Below are 20,410 nucleotides of genomic sequence, written 5' to 3'. Positions count from 1 at the left end.
TCAGATTACAGCAGTGAGCCGGGCAGCCTGGTATCAATTACATCTGATACGGAGATTGCGACCCTACCTTCCTGTTCATCTGCTCCCTCAGGTGATACATGCCCTGGTCTCCTCTTGCCTAGACTATTGCAATGCGCTCTACGTGGGGTTACCCTTGAAAACGGTCTGGAAATTACAGCTGGTACAGAATGCGGCACGCTTGATTACACATAGCCGTCGCTGGGATCATATCACCCCAGTGTTATTAGATCTTCACTGGTTACCAGTTGTCTACCGGGCCCAATTCAAGGTGTTGGTGTTGACCTTTAAAACCCTATACGGTTTCGGCCCAGTTTATCTGAAGGAACGCCTCCAGAATCACCGATTATGCCGCCTGACGAGATCAGCCTCGCAAGACCTTCTCTCGGTCCCACCGGTGAGAACAGCTAGGCTGGTACAGACCAGAGAGAGGGCATTCTCTGTTGTGGCCCCCACCCTCTGGAACTCTCTCCCTTTTGATCTCAGACATGCTCCCTCCCTGTCCAGCTATCGCCGACCCTTGAAGACCTAGCTGTTCAGGCAGGCCTACAAGATTGGGACAGATTAATTTTATGTTATAACTGAATTAACGGATGGTTTCTTTAGCTTAAAATTTGATTATGTTGATGTATATGGATTGTTTTTATTCTTGTTGTTCGTCGCCTAGAGTGTCCCTAACCCGGACAGATAGGCGGCTGAAAAATAAAATTTATTATTATTATTATTATTATTATTTATTATAATTTAAGATATGCAGACGATACCATACTCCTAGCAGAAACCAGTAATGATTTGAAACGAATGCTGATGAAAGTTAAAGAGGAAAGCACAAAAGCAGGACTACAGCTGAGCATCAAGAAGACTAAAGTAATAACAGAAGATTTATCTAACTTTAAAGTTGACAATGAGGACATTGAACTTGTCAAGAATTATCAATACCTTGGCACAGTCATTAACCAAAATGGAGACAATAGTCAAGAAATCAAGAAGGCTAGGACTGGGGAAGGAAGCTATGAGAGAACTAGAAAAGGTCCTCAAATGCAAAGATGTATCACTGAACACTAAAGTCAGGATCATTCAGACCATGGTATTCCCGATCTCTATGTATGGATGAGAAAGTTGGACAGTGAAAAAAGCTGATAAGAGAAAAATCAGATCATCTGAAATGTGGTGTTGGAGAGCTTTGAAGATACCATGGACCGCAAAAAAGACAAATAACTGGGTGTTCGAACAAATTAAACCAGAACGTATCATTAGATGCTAAAATGATGAAACTGAGGTTATCATACTTTGGACACATCATGAGAAGACATGATTCACTAGAAAAGACAATAATGCTGGAAAGAACAGAAAGGAGTAGAAAAAGAGGAAGACCAAGAGATGGATTGATTCCCTAAAGGAAGCCACAGACCTGAACTTACAAGATCTGAACAGGGTGGTTTATGCTATTGGAGGTCGCTGATTCATAGGGTCACCATAAGTCAAAATCAACTTGAAGGCACATAACAACCTGCAGCAAGACTATAGAATAATGTAATGTTCACACCAGATGAGGGCTATCCCAAGTGCTAATTAAGGGGAACACATGTGTTTCAGGTAGGATTGCCATTTTGCCTGTGAGCTGGATTTTACCCATCTAGCCATGCTGCCTGGAGCCTGCTTAGCCGATTAGGTGGCCTGGATTCCCAGCTTTCATTAAAAAAAAAAAAAAAAGCAAGTCTCTAGCTCTTGTGGAGCCAGAGATACAAGGCAAAATGTGGAGTTTTCTGCCCTTTTGTGAGAAATCAGCTTACTCCCACCTTGCTTTGTTCTTAGCCAATGAGGGACACCACAGCTGTCCTGGGAAGATCAAGAATTTTACTCTGCCTGTCTGCTGCATATGCAGAATCTAGGCAGTTTAGAAAATTGCACATGCTTACTTGATCAACACATGCAGGTCAGCACCTTATTGGTAGACTTTCTGGTTGAATCAGCAAGAAGCAGCTTTCATCTCAATTGCCTCAGTGTCTCAGGGCATGTGTCTTAAGTGGTCAATGCAATGAGAGTGTCTTCCTACCATCATGGAGGATTTTTAATATATATTTTTAATACATATCCTTCTTCAAAATGATTGGCAGGCTTCTCGTCACCAAAGATCACCCTATTTCATTTCCACTCCATGGATGAATGGATAGTGTGTGTGTGTTCAGGTGTGTATGCACACAAAGACATATTATTTTTTTATATATATATATATAAATTATACGTCTGTAATTATTTTTATTTCAATGCAGTAGGGGTGTAATATTCCCCCTTAAGAGCAAAGGAATGGCTCCTCCCCCTTACGACCAATAGGGATGGAACAGTTGCCCTGTCTAATGCTAGCACAGCTTGCGGGGTCTCTAGCATTCACTGCATTAAAAAAAAAGAGTACAGTGCCCAGCACATGTCTCCATCAAGTTCCAACATTTATAGAAGGCTGTTTCTCCTCCTCCTGATCTGGTCTATGAGAATCACTGTACTAAAGACACTTCTCATATACTACTCTCTTTAGATAAGGTGACTTACTGAGCTGATATTGAAATCTTTATTCCTATCCGAGTTACAATTTGTAGTTGTGTGTTCATTTCACATTTCCTAATTGTTGGTACAGGCAACCTCTTGGTCACAATATTGGTTTTAAGAGATGCTTTGCTGGCTTTTTGTTTTGTGCTGGATGTTTATACTGCTGCATTGATTTGTTTTATGTTTCTATTTTGTGTTTTTATTATGTTTTTTCATTGTGTATTTTTATTGTTTTTATTATGTTTGTAAGCTGACCTGAGCTCTGTTTTTAACAGTGGAAGGGCAGGATATAAATCCTCTTAATAAAGAAATGTTCCATAGTGTAGGAAACTAGAATCTAAGCATTTAAGGCTAAAAATGTCCGTTTTTGTTTGCTTTTTAAAAAATAGTTCCTCACATCCTCCCCATTTTTGGTGGTAATTACTAGGCACAAGAACAAAACAACTGGACAGTGCAACCTTTAATATGCTTAATTGTCAAATAATTTGCATAATATGCAAATCAGCCTGCTTGGATTTGTGGACCCGGAATATGGCAACCCTAGTTTCCAGCTGTGTATGCATCATATAAAGCACCTTATTTTCCCCCAAAGAATCCTGGGGAAACCCCTCGTAGAGCTACAATTCCCAGCATTCTTAACAAACTACAGTTCCCAGGATTCTTGGGGGGAAATAATGTATTCTTAAATTAATGCTGTGTACGCAGCCTTAATCTTCAACAGAGATAGGAAACTGGGCACTGAAGGCCCAAACCCAGTTTCTCCCAAAGTTTTCTATCTGTTCCTTAGCATACCCCTACCTAACCCCATCCCTGTCCCTCTACTATGTACATCAGCTACTTTCTCCAAAACAAGAGATGAGGACCCTGTGGCCATCCAGATGTTGAATTCCAACTCCCATCAGCCCCAGCCTGCATAACCAACAGTCAGGGATGATGGGAGTTTTAGTCCATCATCATCTGAGGCCCACAGGTTCCCAAGCCCTTTCTTAAACAGAGACAAAGGCTGAAGATACAAGACTCTTTGTTGCTTTTACTACAACAGCCTTCCCATGCCCCAGCCACAAACTCCTATGCTCATGCCAAGACACTGAGGTACATAAGGAAGAGCTCTCTGTCAGGGCCTCTTTCTGTTCACAATTGAGGGAAAGAGGGTTAAAGAGTCTTTTGCCCTTAGCTCAGCTCATATGGGTCAGTGGGCAGAGGCAACACTGCTGGCCGCTCTGGCCTTACTAGGCTGAAAAATATAGCCCTTGCTAAAACTTAGTTGTCCACCAGACCCCTAAAATCAAAAGCAACCACGTCACCCCCCTTTTTCTACAATTTTGGCTGCCCCACAGGAAACAAAACATGATATTGTGAACCTTCGTGCAGGGAAGCTAAAAACAGGTAGGGAAAGCCAAGCAGAGACCTTCTAAACTTTAAAAAGAAGGAATCTTAAGTGTCTCGGAATGCTTTTTTAAAAGAAAATTGTAATGAGGTCAATTCCAGGAAGACAGACACAGCATAGCCAAATAATTGTGTCCTATGACTAACAAACGACTAGCAGTCTGTATAAGTGACAGTGGAAATTTTCGTGAGAATGCATGGTCATATTCTTTTTTTTAGTGTGTTCTGAATTCAAGCAAACATTTTACACATCTGGGCTATGCTTACACACATAAAGGACCTATTTCATGTTTTCTTCATAGTTCTGGCTCATCACCTCTTAAATGTTTTTGACGAAGACCTCAGAGAAGACCAAGCACAAATTAGTTTGAATGACTGCTTCAGTATTCCAGCTCTCCAATCAGTAAATATGGAAGAAGCAGGGACAAAAATCCTTGCCAGATATTTGCACTGACTGTAGGAGGTTCTTGCAGGTCCCATGTGCAAGGGTGTTTGGCTGGCTGCAGAAAAGTCAGTGTAAACACAATCATCATGGGAATATGGAAGTGTGAAATATGTGCACATGTAAGAACCAATTTGAGCATTATAGGTTCTGCACCATGGTTGCTAAAGACTGCTTCCCTGTGGTAGGAGTCCATGTGGCAGGTCTGATATTTAAAGGCCTGTTACACCCCTATAACATCTCCATTCACTGCAATCACCAAGAATATGGTTCATGCTTGTATATGCTCAAAACATGAGATAAGGAATTTTCAACACAACGTAACATGTGACCATGGGGAGAAGCTTTTTGGAAGCCTTCCCAATAGGTCCTGTAGCATTTAAATGAGCCAGCTTATGGCTATTCGTGGGAGTTTTAAGTTTGAGCATTAGGGGAAGGGTATTATGGGATAAAGGAAACATTAAATGTTTGGGATGACAGGTTGAACATACCAACACTAGAATGGTCTTCTGCTAAAACAACTCCAGTGTCTTTAAAGACTTGTCTATTTGCCATAGAAGTGTGGAGCATGATGAGAGAAGCCACAGGTTTTCTACCACACAATTCTACAAGGCATGGGAAGACAGGTCAAGAATAAACAACCATGAAAAGCAGGAGTTTAGTTTAAATAGGAGCATTTTTATTCATAATCTCTTGCTTGTGTACGTATTATGGACAGACAAACTCTATACCATGGTCTCCCAGAGGCTTTGAAATGCCTTTCGTGTGTCCAAGCTCCTCCTTCCCCCTCTCAGAGCTCACTCTTTCAATATCTCTAGCTGTTCCACACTATTACCTTATTTACTGTGTGAGAAGGCTTACACAAGCATGTTCTGCCAACACAGCAGCTTACTTAAGCACACAGACTTGTACAGTTTTAAAGCCTATTGATCAGTGAAACCTTTTCTGTACATTCTCTGGAGGGGAAAACACCAATGACAAATTGTTTGGGATCTACAGTCATTGGTGCTCCATCACAAATAAGGTATCAGTGGGCCCTTGTCCCCTCCCTTTCCTCCTCAAACCACATTCCACCCTTTCAAAGAAAACAAATTTTTGCCAATATTGCAACCTCCCTCTTATAAAATAAAAATAAAAAAGTTGATTTATTTTAATTTGTTGGAGTAAATTTACCTACTTGTAGGTCTCAGCTCCTAAGAATATATTCTGGTTTACCATATTAATGATAGGCAGATTATATAAACAATATCAGAGACTGAGATCTTCCACAAAATGTACTGAGAAATAATTCTCATTTTTCGCTGTTTCTGTTGGCTTCCCTACTTTAATGTTTTCATGGACAAAAAAGTGTATGGGTTTGAATCCATCCTTTCCTGTCATTTGCAAAGAACTTTGAAAAAAGCACTTCAAATAAACATTTCAAATCTCCACCAGGATTTTCTACTCACATAGGACACCGCCTTAGACTGAGTCAGATCATTGGTCCATCTAGTCCAGTACTGTCTACACTGACTGGCAGCAGCTGCCCAGAGTTTCAGGCAAGAGTCTCTCCCAGAAGGTCTCTCAGGTTCAGTCCCTGATGGCATCTTGCCTACCTGGAGATGCCATTGGAGACTGAACCTGAGGGACCTTCTGCATGCAAGGCAGATGCTGCAATGGCCCTTTCCTGGCACTCACAACTTACTCAACTATGCTGAGATATTAGGAGACATTCTAGAATTCAACTTAGAACCCCCTATTGCCGCGTGGCACTGTTATATCAGAGCACTACGGCAAGCCAAGGACAGGACAGTAGATGAAAGTCTGCCTTTTTCAGCAAATACTATTTTTTCAAAGTTAAAATTTCGCTTCTAAAAAAAAAAGGCATTCACAATAATTCAGCTGCACTTCACCTATATGTTAAGAAGTGTGTATAGTGTACAAAAATGACACTAAAGATACTTCCACATCACAGGACTTACATGCAGAGAAACTTTCAGATACTGTAGACCCATATAAACACATATGCAACACAATACTCCAGCATGCCTCAGTCCATCAGAAACCCTCATAAAAATGTCTAATAAGAGGAATCACCTTTGATGTCTAGTGCAGAATAAACACACAGCACTGGTGGAGATTTAATGCTATTAGTAACACTAATATGCACTTTATATGAAAGACTGAAAAAAGGGCCTTTCTAAGGACAAACTAGTAGTCTCTGAACATACCGTGTTACCACCAGGCATTATAAATGTACAAGTTTCCAAGTTAAAGAGACACACAATAACTAGGTCTCCTGCTAGACCTGGTTTCAAATCCCTGCTCAGCCATGAAGCTTGCTGGGTGACCTGGGTGTTGAGGATAAAATGGGAAGGGGAAGAACCATCTTTGAGCTCCTTATAGAAAAAGCAAGATATAAATGAAAATAATAGGAGCTTCCGAGTGACAACCGGAGTGGTGGGGAGGCAAGGGGGGGGGGGAAAGAGGGAATTCATATACAAAAGCCCCAGAACAGACCTGAACAATGGAAGCTTGCCTGTAAAAGGAGAAGCTCCTCTCTCTCTCTCTCTCACACACACACACACCACACACACACACACACAGAGATCAGTGGGGCAAAGAGAACATGGGAGTGATTATGTAATTAAGGCTGCAATCCAATGCACTTTCCTGGCAGTAAATCCCATTGAATCCAATGGAGCTTACTTCTGAGTAGATGTTACGGATTGCAGCCTAAGAAAACCAGGAAAGCGTTCTTACTTTCCTTCCAAGCTCTACATCCCACTCATAGGCTGCAATTCTAACTACATTTACCTGGGAGGAAACTCTTCTGAATTCAACAGGGCTTAGTTCTGAGCAGACATTAGAATAGATATATTTAGGCTCTTTTTCAGCCCGTTCCTCCCCTCAGCATTGCCTTGCTTCTGCTGATACAGGCCAGTAAACTCCACTCCTCCCCCCCATGCCTGAAACTCAGGACAAGTGGGGCAGCTCCTTAGCAACCGGCCTGCTGCTTCTCTTTGCCAGCAATGGCATCTGAGTAGGACAGACACTATTGCTGTGGAGTTGGCCTGTGCTTATCCTGGGAGGGGCCCCTGAGGCCCTGTGTGGGATTCTGGGCCCTCAGACCAGTGCCCAACCTAGCCGTGTGGTAGTGCCGGGCCTGCCTGCATATATGTTGGTGAAGAATTGATAAAAAATATTTTATGGAGACGCACTCCATGACGTGAGGCTCTCCCTGCCGTCTAAAGAGATACTGCTCTACCCAGACACAGGTTCACCATCTTAGTGAGAGAACTAGGCTGAATGTGAAACACACAGCCACAAACATGCCAATGTTCATATGGGTTGTGAACACAAAATGGTAGCCCATGCACACACAGCAGCTTTTTTGCTTCCCAAAACTTGCCATTCTCTAGCAGCTCATGTGAATGTGGACCACTAATGTGGAAAACAGCTGGGTAAGAAACTAGAGATAGCTTCACAGGAAATGCTATAGCACATGGGAGTTCTCACTGCTTGAAGAATTCCTTGTTTTGTAGTTTCCAGCGAAGCTCCTGAAGACTACTCATCAATCTAGGGCAGCTAGGGATATGGCAATCGATTCAAGGGGAAGGGCTATAGCTCAGTGGGGTGGAAAACACGGTTTGTATGCTGAAGGTCCCAGGTTCAGTCCCTGGCATTTCTAGGTAGGGCTGGAAAAGACTCTTGTCTGAAACCTGGGAGCCATTGGCAGACAGTACAAACTGTACTGAGCTAGATGGACTAATGGTCTGACCCAGCATAAGGAAGATTCCTGTGTTCTTATGTACTGTGCCACACGACTGGTGCTGCTGACAACTAGACCCATACTTAGAATCACTATACAACAGTTTTGTTGGGGTTTTTTAGTGACCACCATATGATATGAAACTAAGATTGCAATATTTAAAGTGTCATTAAAGACAGAGGGACTTACTGCTGAGTAAACATGCATAGGATTGTGAGCTGTTTAACAATATTGTGGGACAGCTTATACAAAGAGCAGAATCAAGTGAAGAAGCCTATCTTACATAGCTTCAGGTTGAGATATCCAAGGTTCACATTGCAAGGTTCTCACACAAACAAAATCACCTCCCTGCATGTGTACAACTAGCATGTTAATCCAGGCTCCTTTCCGACACGTACATTTTCCATATGCAGGATGCTTTTTCATTGGGAGAGCATTCAAATATGCAACACCATGCCCACAGCTTGAAGTTGTACATTCCAAAAAAAGCTACCATATCATTCACTGACCCGAGACCAAGGCATAGGGCTTCCTTACCCTATTCCTTCTAATATCAAAGAAGTTTTAGAGTTGAAAAGGACCTTTACAAAGCTCTTGCTTAATGCAGGAAACTTGCAACTGTGGCATCAATAGCGCTGAGTCCTATGGGTAAGCCTGGCAGTGGGAATGAACAACTAAGGTACAGAATAGGGTTGGTAGGTAAGGGTGGGGGAAGGAGAGGTGAAGCCTCTAGTGGCTAAATCAAGCTGCCGGACCTCTCACTAAAAGGCAGCAGCTTATATACTGACCTCTAAGTAGTACCCAAATATTGTTCCTGGCGACCCGGAGATCAGTGGATGAAAAAATGTTTTGAACTATAACTGTTTTTAGAATGCTTTTTTTAAAAAGTGTGCTTTGTTGATGTGTTTGCCGCTCTGACCTCCTTTGGAAGGACGTGATATAAATTCAATAAATGATAACAATAATAACATCCAAAATTCATCAGAGATAAGTGCTGTGGTCAACTGAAGCCCTAACCTAACATAACATGGAGGCCAGGGCTGGCGTAACATGGTAAGCAAGGTAAGCATGGCAGGAGGACACAACACTTGAGGGGCACCAGAGGCACTCCTAAGCCTGAAAAATAAATTTTAAATGCCCGGGAAATGACCTCCCCCATTAAAACTAACCAGAGAGAAGAGGGGAGGAATGGAGGGAAGAGAAAATAGCCTTTTAAAGAGATATCTCAGGCTCCATAATTCAGACCCCTAAGTCTGGCCACGGCCTGTAGAATGCGCGTCTCAAATTTGTTCCATTCACTATGAAGGGGTCGTGTGTGTTTGTTTGTCTCGCCGTCTTCTCCCCAAACACGTGACTGCATAAAAGAGGAAGCAGGAAAAGGACGAGGTGGGATCGGACGCAGGTACTCCTGCTGCTTGCAGGACGGAAGGCTACAGTTAGGGCAAGCAAAATAAGCTGCCTCTCGTTGACACCCCACGCAACTCAGCTGTAGAATTCGTGTGTGTATGTGTGTGAAGTTTTTTGGATGGTGCTGGGTCATGGGCCAGTCACCCTTTCTCAGCCTATTCTATCTTTTTTTATTATTTAAAAGCATTTATATACAGCTTACTATTTTTTTAAAAAAAACCAATGGAGTGCCGTCTAAAAAAGCATATTTCATTTAAAAAGAACACAACCAAAAACCAGTAAAACAGCAATATAAAAACATAAACGTGAATAAAACAAATTCAGAAGATTCAAACATGCAGCAATGACACCAGAAAAAAAACTGGGGGGGGGGACAGATGGGGCAAAGTATATTTCTCCGTGAGTGAAAAATACTAGGTGGGGGTAAACTCATTGTTTGAGGGGGATGCTTGCCCCCCTGCAAACATTTCTCTTATGGGTCAGAGAAAGTCTGGGTAAAAACATAAGTCTTCACAAGATATCTGAAGCAACTGATGGTTACATATCAATTCTGATGACAATCAATTATTCTGATTGTAAGGTATTTTAATGGATTTCAGTCTTTTATTTTTATATTGTTGCAGTCTGACCTAGGACATTATGGTGAAGGGTGGGTAAGAAAACCAAGAAATAATAATAACTATTACTTACTTACTTAGATTTATTCCCTCCACCCTAAGGTGGATTCCCAAGCAATACAATTTAAAACCAAATAAAAACAACAAAAATCAGCCTACCTCACAGGGTTTATTGTGAGGATAAATCTGGTGGGAGAATCATGTTCATTGTTCCTTGGGCTCATTGGAGGAAAAGCAAGATTACAAATGTAGCAAATAAAATTATTAATATTAAAATTATTAATATTAATAATTATTAGTATTCAACACTTGCCCTACTCAAAGAAGACTCATTGAAGTTAATGATCATGATTAACTTAGGTTCATTCATTTCAATGGGTTTACTCTGAGTAGGACTTAGTTGACTGAAACCCAGAATCTCCAGAGGCAGGAGCCGTATACTTCTCTGAATACCATCTGGCAGGAGATAAACCTGGGGGAGGGTTATTGCCTTCATGCCCTCCTTGTGGGCTTTTCAGAAGCATACAACTGACCACTGTCGGAAGCAATGAGACTGGACTGGATGGATCTTTGGTCTGATCCGCAAAGGCACTTCTTAGATTCATGACTCTATAGTGGTGCCTGTATTTGAAAGTAACCTCTGTTGAACTCAGTGGGCCTTACTTCTGAGTAAGGATGCATTGGCTCAGTTGGTAAAGTTAGTTACTCGGCATGGGAGTAAGATATTGACCTCAGTAAGGATAGAAGTAATCCTTACTTATCTTTTTGCTAAATAAAGGCAATACAAAAAGGTTGTTTTCTTTTTACTTTATTTTACTATTCAAACAAAACATTTTCCTACTCCATAATGATTTTCTTATTTGCCTTGTTACATTTTTTATAACATTTGAATTGAAAAATGAACAAAAAAATTACAAAAGGTAAGGGCGTTTAGTTTGAATAGTTTACTGTTGTTGGTGTTACAAAAAATGCAACATTATTATCATTATGATTGTTATTATTCTGACAACCTCCAGAATTCTTCTGCTCTTCATAATATCGGCAAGAGAGAGAAGAGTCAAGCTGCATTTTCAAGCTTAGAGTTCACTTCCTTAGATTCTAGTTTAGAAACCTGTAAAATCAGAAGTTTGAGCAGCCTTTTAATTTTTCACCAAGACGAAGTCAGGACAAAACACAGATTAAGAGCCAAATGATAAGTTATGCACAAGTAATTGTATCAACTCCCCAGTCATTGTGGCCTTTTCTTCTAAGCAAAACTGGGTGTGAGAGGAAAAACTCTGGAACAGAGAATCAGCAGGTAGGGGTCTTAGCCCTTCCAGCCCATCACTTTTCTACTCCAAATCACACCTTCCGAAAGAGGTTATGTCTGCATGGGGGAGCAGCAGGAGAGACATTGCAAGGGACATCATCTCCTGTAAGCTTGCCACATCTTACTTGGAAGACAAACATACCCCAACCTCCAGTTTAAAGCAGGGAACCTGGAATATTTCCCAACAAGCAGATCTACTTGCAGGTAAAATGTCACAACCAGCTTTTTAAGCACCAGGGGGACAAACTGATCTACTTAAACAGAAGCACAGGAATGACTTTGTGAGTAAATAGCCCCAGTCTACTATTTCAAATGGCAGACTGGAGTGCCTTATGAGCAGAACTGCTGGCGAAGAAGGCCTTGAGCCTGTCACTTGAAGCAGCAGGCTGATGCCTATTCAAGCCAACAGATCTGTACGCAAGGAAGCACCCCAGGCTACTATTTGGTATGGCAGACTGGGGGAAGTTCTCTTGTGTTAAAATAGCTTAACTCATGTGGCCCAATCTCTTCTCTGTCTATACCTAAAAAGGAACACAAAAAAGAAACACCTTTCTCATCCATAACTCCCATAATGGCAACAATACCAACCCCCTCACTATGAGGATGCTTCCAGTGGGGCACTGTTTCCACACTACTAGGGTGCTTCCTTTCAACAGTTTACAGGACTGAAAAATAGGAGTGTAACACCAGCACAAGGACATAACTGGTGCTCATACTCTTATGGCAGGGAATTGACTAGGGTTCAGCGCAGCAGCAGCTGTCATTCGTACTGCTGTACCAAGCCATCTCTAGCAGTGATATCCTCTGAAGTTCTTCCATGGCTCTGATGGGAAGAGAGCAGAGCAGCCCTTACACAGCATCCCAATGACTATTAGTAAGACCGAGAAGTGCTTTGGTGTGCAAATTTGTGCCTCACCCACACTTCTCCCTACTGGGAGAAAGGGCAGGATATAAATCTAATAAATAATAAACTGGGATGCTGCTAGTTGTGGTTAGGGTGACCTCAAAAGTTACTCAAGGCAGTGAATTGGCCTGGGGGTTAACAGGGGAACAACAAGAGCTGCAGGGCTCTGCAATACAGGGAATATTGTTTTTAGCTTCAGCCACAGAAATTAGTTGAGTGAGACAAGGGCGGGGAGAGCAAGTCTGGGCTTGTGCATGATAAATATGAGATGCAATTTCTAGCCTCCTGAACACACAGATATTAGGAATGCCATGTCTCCTGTCATTCAAATTGCTGAAGCAAAGAAATCAGACTGCCAGCCCAACAGCTTGTGCAGTGCAAGCTCCACAAAAGGCTGCAAGGCCTGGCAATATTGCCAAAGCATCTGGCAAAGGTTAATGACTACACTAATATACTGGTTAATTAGATACTTAAGCCCCAATTAATCATGACCATAAATTATTACAGACGCAGAGGGTTTTTTAAAATATGACCCCACAATAACATCCAAATGAACTCCCACTGAAGCTAGAAAGATTTTTTTTCCTTTTGACTTTACTGAGACTGGGTCAGGTCTAACAAGTGGGAAAAAATACAAAACTTTTTTTTAAAAAAGGCAGGGACCACATGGCATCTTTTATCTTGAGTTTCCAAGAAGTCAGATACTATTACAGCATGTCTGGCATTTCAGGGAGGTGGGAATTAGCATCTTATTACATGCATAAATATATTAAACGGCATCGGACCGCAATACCTGATGGAGCGCCTCTCTCGCTATGTACCTACCCGTTCACTACGCTCGACGTCGAAGGCCCTTCTCCGGGTTCCAACCCATAAAGAGGCCCGGAGATCAACAACTAGATCTAGGGCCTTCTCGGTGGTGGCCCCCGAACTATGGAATGCCCTCCCAGACGAGATACGCCTGGCGCCTTCTCTGTTATCTTTTCGGCGCCAGGTAAAAACTTACCTTTTCGCCCAGGCTTTTTAAATTTTGTAAATTTTTAAATATTTTAATTTAACATTTTAAACTTAATATGATCTTAATTTAAATCTCAATGGCAATTTTATTAATGTTTTATAATTGTACTATATATATATATATTTTTCCACACTTGCTCATATTTTAATTGTGATTTTATTTGTTGTACACCGCCCTGAGAGCTTTCTGCTATAGGGCGGTCTAGAAATGTAATTAACTAAATAAATAAATAAATAATTAAAGGCAACCAAGGTACAAAAATCTTTGGCACAGAAAATGTGGAGGTATTTACATTCCTCTGTCCAGCAAAAGAAAATATATTAAAAAAATGTTATGGCTGTGACTGAAGACCACAAGCAAGTCATAATTTTGATGCCTGCTTGATCTTTTCCATACCTTCTAGTTCCCAGTCTTGGGACAGAAACATTCAGGTCTTAAAACGCCACTGACCTCAGGGCTGAAGGCTACTGCAAAACAGGACTTCAACTATGAACCAAATGAACCTTCCTTCGGGCATGAAAGTCTGTTCAAGCCTCCCAAAATGTAATACTTTTTTTAAAAAAAATGGATGCCTTGGCAGGGATAATATAGTCGTGTTTGTCCAGGTGTGAAAAATGGTATTATAAAAAACAAACACAGCATGACTATGAATGCTCACAGCATTCACTACAGGTAAATTCAGGAGGCAACATGAGCTTTGGAGGACATGGGTGTTCTCTCACTGGCGCTAAGCACACCCAGAAATGAAGGCTTCATACAGCTATCCATGCTGCCCTTGCTGGGAAGGGATGGACAATGGCTCAGAAGCTTCATCGCCTTATCACCCCACACAAAAAACCTGGGCTAGGAAATAGGCTTGTGCCCCCTTAAAGGATGTAGTGTTGACATCTATGCAGAAATGCAAGGAATGAGAAACCTTTGCTCTGGAAGCTAGATGGCTTTAAACAAATTCCACTTCTAACATAGACTTAAGCAACAGTGTGGAATCTGTGGCCCTCCAGGTGTTGCTGGACTACAACTCCCATTATCCCTGACCACTGGCCTTGGTGGCTGGGGCTGATGGGAACTGGAGTTCACCATCTGGAGGGCCACAGATTTCCCACCCCCGGAGTAAAGTATGGTGCATGGAAACCTAGATTCCTATCCTTGCTTGCTATAATGTTTGATGGCAACCTTGGGCACTCTCTGTCAGCCTAACCTACCTCAAGTAGAAGGGTGGATATAAATGCAACAAATAACAGTTCAGACATTAAATGAACTTTGCATGCTTACAAGGGTCTCCATAACATGTACATACTTCAAAATTCTGACATCTATTTCTACAGTTTATTTCTTTGCTTTATAATCATGTCATAATCATCATCTTCAAAGCTTTAAAAAAATTTTTTTAAGTGGTTTTGTTTTAATGTATTTTAAGGTCTGTTTTTATGAGGTTTTAAAGTGTTTTTTGTGTTTTTGTTTGCCGCCCTGGGATCCTGCTGGGAGGAAGGGCAGGATATCAATCAATCAATTAATGTTTTCTTCCCACTGGAGATGTACATTACTAACCACACTTCCTTTATACATATATTGAGTTTATTCACACATCACCACAACTGCTATGGCAATAAACAACAAAGAACAGGCTTACACTTACCTGTTCATCTATACACCTGAACTGCCAGGACCAGGCAGTATTATAAAGAAAGGGTCTTAGATCAAATCGGTTGTCATCAGGACTATAGTTTGCAGCGTGATAGGAAGGGGTGAGAGTAGTCATTTTGTGTCGATTGACAGAATACATTTGGAAGAAATGCTTAACCTTTGACGCCACCTAGTGTACAACACACAGTATTTCAGAGAAACCAACCTGAAGGTGCTCAAACCTTAATCAGAATTCTAGATGAGAAAAGGGCTCTAAAAAGATGCAAAATTCAGCCCTATATTCCAGGGTAAGTTTATATCTACTACACTAAATTTAGCTACAGAATGAGAATACATATCCAAATAAATATCAGAACATATTACACAAAATTAGTCTCTCATTAAGCAAAGTTCAGACATTGTAAAACAGCAATCGTGCATACAGTTCAGTTACTGAAATCTTATTGACTTCAACAGTGCCCAATTTTATTGACAAACGCAGCCAGCAGCATCAAGAATGGGGTCAGATCGAACTGGTTGTCATACAGCATGGCAGGATGAAGGAAGGGTAGCAGGTGATAGCACAAAAATGCCTCAGGGACAACTGGGTGTAAGAACAAAGTGTGGCCCAGGATATTCCTGGTAGAACCACAGGCAGAAGTGGACATTTTCAACTGAGGAACTTGCCACTGCAACTGCCGCACAATTCAGACATCTATTATCAAACCATGGTTAGCATTAACCATTGTTTGAGATTCCAAGTATACAGGGAAACAATGGCTTAGACCCATGCTTCTGCTTTTATTTTTATCCACTCATTATCCTTGTTTATATGGGGCAGGGGCCTCTGGAGGCAGAGCAGTGACCATAACCACGGTTTGTCAGTTCAGATGTCATTGACAGCTAGGATCAATCTTGGTTTGCAAATCTTCTTCAAACCATGACTTCCAATTCTGGTATTCAGGATATTGCAAACCATGACGTATCAATTTAACTATAGTTCTGTGCAATGTCAGAAAAATATCAGAATTGCACATTTATTTGTAGTTTTTCTGAGTCACGCACTACAACTGCTATGTAAATGCTTCCCCAGACAGTCTGGATGCATCACATGGAAAATGTGTATTAATTCTGTCATACAGATTTGGAACTCAGACTGAAAGCAGTTTATCTCAGGTCCTTTAACAGCTCAATTCAGATATTATGACAAACAATAGTTTGCATTACCACAGTTTAAAATCCAAAGTATGATTTCAGCTTCCAAACATACAGCAGGCAAACCACAGTTTAAAGCTGCTTGCCTGCTCTTATTTTCTCTCCTCTCAGCTTCATAAATTCATTCCCTTCTTCAGAGTACTGTAGTCTGGAGATTGAGCAATGGCTGTAATTATGGTGTGCCAATTAGACAATGTCAAATCACAGTTAAGCTTCCTCAGTGATGATTGTTTGGCAAGATGTTTGAATTAAGCATTGCCTGTATTGGGGCTGAACTGATATTTCAACTTGTTGGTCAAAATACAACAATCTAAAACAATTCTTAGGCCTCAGCAGGATCTGTGTGGAAGGACTTGCCAAGGATGTGTGCATCAGAAATGGACTCAGGCCAAAATGGCGGCCAGGTTCTCTCTGGCAGGGAAAAAAAAAAGAATCACCAACTTGCTCCCAGCTTCTCATAATGCACCAAACTTGGGCTAATTCATTGATATATTTGTTGTTCTCCTCCGATAACTTGTGGATCTCCTTCCTTCTAAATATGTGACACTTAAATAGGGATGGACATCGTCTATTTCTGGTCTATGTCAATTTCACATGTTTATTCATAAATGTGTGCTGTTCTATTTCCATATTAATCTGCCAATTTAAAAAAGATCATACAAAAATTCATAAAATATGTATTTTTATGCATTATGGTATGTTTGAGCTTTGAACTGTATCACAAAATTTGGAGACGTCCAATAATAATTATCCTTCAGATTTTGGCACTTCCCAGGAGGATTGCTCTGCCTGTGACGCCTCTGAGACGAGCTCCCATCTCAGAGGAAGCTTTTTCAGTTTTAAAACCAGTCAGAAGAATTTTTTGACTGGTAAAAACTTTCTCCCAGGCAAGGGAGAAACGAAGAGATCACCCACAGAAACTTCGTTGTGTTTGTTGGGGACTGGAATTCATTAGGATCGCCTATGAACGAAGGTGTAGCCAGCAGCGTCTGACGGAGTCAGGGAATTCAAGCAAGCTCAAACTGACTAAGCGAGACTTTTTTTTTTCTTTAAAGAAAAACGGATTTTAACAGGCAAGCATCCTTCTGTCTACTACTATCTACTATCACTCTTATCATTGTTACAGTAAAAGAGATTTGTTATAGAATCAGCAACAAAGAATCCCTGGGTGAGTTATACCTTTCTCTTTTATACACGGAATTAAGGAAGAGGAAGATCGAAATAGCTTATCTTGGTTTTTATTGCAAAAAGCTGGCATGGAATTGAGCATTATAAAGATATAAACGGATGAGGGGCATCTAATCTAAGAGGAAATCTGATTAATATGAACATTTGAGTACTATTTGTTTGGGACTATTTTTTCTGGTCTACTTTATTTTGACGAATCTGCTTATTCTTTATGCCACTAACTATTTTGATGCTGGGAACTAAGTTTGTTTTGCACTCTTGGTAATATAGGAGATAAGGCAGTCTGTCTAGAAGATGATGTCAACAGGCTTGGAATATTAACTCCTTTGTTGCTGGAAAAAGAAATAAATTGCTCTTTGCTTGAGAATAGTGGCTATATTGGAAATTGAAGGGGGGTTTTTTTGGTCTTAAGAATGACAATCAAGAAAGCGGCAGAGACCCTGGATGTACAGGAAGGGGTTCTCTCTCTAAACATGTTTCAGAAAATAATGGATGAGATTAAGGTAACGAAACAACAATTGAGACAGGGCAGACAAGAGATGAAAATTGAATTTGGCAAAATGAAACAGGAGCTGAAAGAAATAAAGGATTCTATGAGAAAAGAAGGTATAACTGGACAAGCAACAGGAAATGAAAGAAAAATTAAAGGGAAGGTGCAAGTCCTGGAGATTGGAATAGATATATCAAATGTGGAATTGCAAAAAGATTTGGACTTTATAGCTGTGATGGATCCTAGTGACAAAGATTATTGCTTGGAATTCAGCGATGTCTCTGAAGGAATTGGTGAAGATATCAGAGATAAATTTATCAATGTTTCAAAAAAAATTCTGGACTGGAATGATCTGATGGAACCTGAGATAGAGAAAGTTTATAGAATTAATTCCAGATATGTGACAATGGAAAAACCCTCAAGAGATGTGCTAGTGCACCCCGTAAAAAAGAAGAACAGAGATATGATTTTACAACAATATTTCAGTAACACATTCAGAATTGATGGCAAGGAAATATTTGTGATGAAGGAAATTCCTATCAGACTTTTACTATATGACTATGACAGCAGAATTATGTGTGCAAGGATGGACGATGGAAGATGGAACTAACACTGATAATGGAAGAATAGCTGTTGAAACTACTGGATTTATTAGACTTGAATAGATGGATTAATTGACATGTCTATTTGGAGAAAAATCGATAGAAATATTTCTCAAGGACTGGAAACCTCTCTTTGACTTTTTGTGGAAAGAATAAAATGATATGATGTTAATGAGATTTAATGATTAACCAAGATAACCACTGGAGGAAAGTGATTTTGTAATATATTAAGGGACAGGTTTGTTATATACTATAGACCTACAGCTGATTTAAGACAAATCGGAAGTCAATATTTTTATTGTATTAGTTATTAATTTGTTCTTTTTCTTTTTCTTTTGTTTTGTTTTAGAAATCTGAATAAAAAATTATATTAATAAAAAGATTTTGATCAGTCTATTAGTCTGGAAGATGTGAATTAGGTCCTGTATTCGCTTAAAAATGCAAACCACATGAAATTCTAATCTTTCCCTACACTCGAAAGAAAGAAAAAACAGTGACCTTGGTTTTGCTGCGAGGTCCTTCTCCCATTAAGTTTCTCCTCCCCCTGCCAGTTTACTTGCTCCAGCCTTTGAATTCTATGCCCTTCATAGCACTCTGATCCCAAAATATCATCTCACTCATCTCCACAGGATCCCAACATGTGTGTGGAGAGGAGAGGGAATCGCCTGGCAATACTTATTTTCATTAAATGTTTTTAATGCTGTTTTGTCTTAATGTATTTTAAGATTTGTTTTCATGATGTTTTAAAGTGTTTTTAGTGCCTTGTTTGCCGCCCTGGGCTCCTGCTGGGAGGAAGGGCGGGATACAAATTAAATAAATAATAATAATAATAATAATTACCTCTCTTGGAGCACAAATCTCTTTCCAGATTGTGATTAGCTTGCAAAACATAGTATAAGGTCCAGCCTTGGCTATTTTTCTTAGTTTGCCATATACAGAGAGCTCATCATAGGTCATCCCCATGTCTATCTGAAATTACACATGCATGAAGTGTGCATACACAAAGAAAAAAGACAAAAAGCAGAAGAACAAATGGACTAAGATTAAAAATCATGAATTCAGAAGCAGGGTACATTTAGCCCAATCATTATCTGCTTTAAAGATGTCTATGGACTCAGACAGAAGCTTCTCTACATACGCAGCAGAATAAGGAGCAATTTGAATACTCCTTCGTGGATAGGTTAAAAGAAATCCTGCACATTTAAAAAAAAACTATAACATCAGAAAAAAGTTTCCATTCCAACCTGCTGTGCTAGTTTCTACCTGCAGGGTGTTTTTTTTAATGTAGCAGAACATTTTTAAAAAAGTGATTCCCCCACTGTCTAAAAGGATGTAATCTGCCCTTACCATGTCAGGAGTAGAATACGAGTATGGCTGGGCCTTAGATTCTTAATTGGACATGTCAGGGATGAACCTCAAACCTTCCAAATCCAGAACATGTGCTCTACAATTGAGATACAAACTACCTCTAAAAACAGTTGCCACAGCAGTTGAAACTTAACAAGTTTAAGCTATATATAAAATTAGTTCCTGCATTTGCTTAAAAATGCAGACCAAATGAAATTCTCCTCTTTCCCTACACTCAAAAGAAAGAAAAAACAGTGGCCTCAGTTTTGCTGTGAGGTCCTTCTCCATCAAATCAAAAGAATTTGGTTTAAATTAATCCTGATTTAAAATAATTATCATTAGTACATATTTCAAGAATTTATTGGTGGGGGGAATACACTCTGCTGTCTAAAAGGTGGGCTGTAGTTCTGCTGGTGAACTTCCTTGAATCTGGGTTGTGAAGTTCCCAAAGGCTTCCACAACATTACAGGCCACACCAGCCACATGCAAAAGTCTTCTCTGCTGGGTTATGCAGAAGCTTCCTGTCCTGGCATATGAGAAGTCTTATTG

The 20,410-nt window shown here is 40.4% G+C and overlaps 1 protein-coding gene across 3 annotated transcripts in view; it reads right to left on the bottom strand.

The window, feature by feature from the left end:
• Window positions 1-10,984: 10,984 nt before the first annotated feature.
• The window catches only part of NADSYN1 (NAD synthetase 1), a 50,879-nt gene continuing 41,453 nt past the window's right edge, over window positions 10,985-20,410 (bottom strand). For 2 of the 3 annotated variants that reach the window (XM_061610673.1, XM_061610674.1), the window contains exons 19-21: window positions 19,355-19,483; window positions 15,033-15,209; window positions 10,985-11,276 (exon numbers count right to left, since the gene is read on the bottom strand). In XM_061610673.1, coding sequence (XP_061466657.1) covers window positions 11,223-11,276; window positions 15,033-15,209; window positions 19,355-19,483 — 360 coding nt within the window. In that variant the 3' untranslated portion in view covers window positions 10,985-11,222. The remainder of the gene's footprint in view (window positions 11,277-15,032; window positions 15,210-19,354; window positions 19,484-20,410) is intronic. The other variant, XM_061610672.1, reaches the window with a different exon arrangement.

Source organism: Rhineura floridana, chromosome 2, assembly GCF_030035675.1.
Source record: "Rhineura floridana isolate rRhiFlo1 chromosome 2, rRhiFlo1.hap2, whole genome shotgun sequence".
Taxonomy (NCBI): Eukaryota; Metazoa; Chordata; class Lepidosauria; order Squamata; family Rhineuridae; genus Rhineura; species Rhineura floridana.
This window is presented reverse-complemented; position numbering and strand designations above follow the sequence as displayed.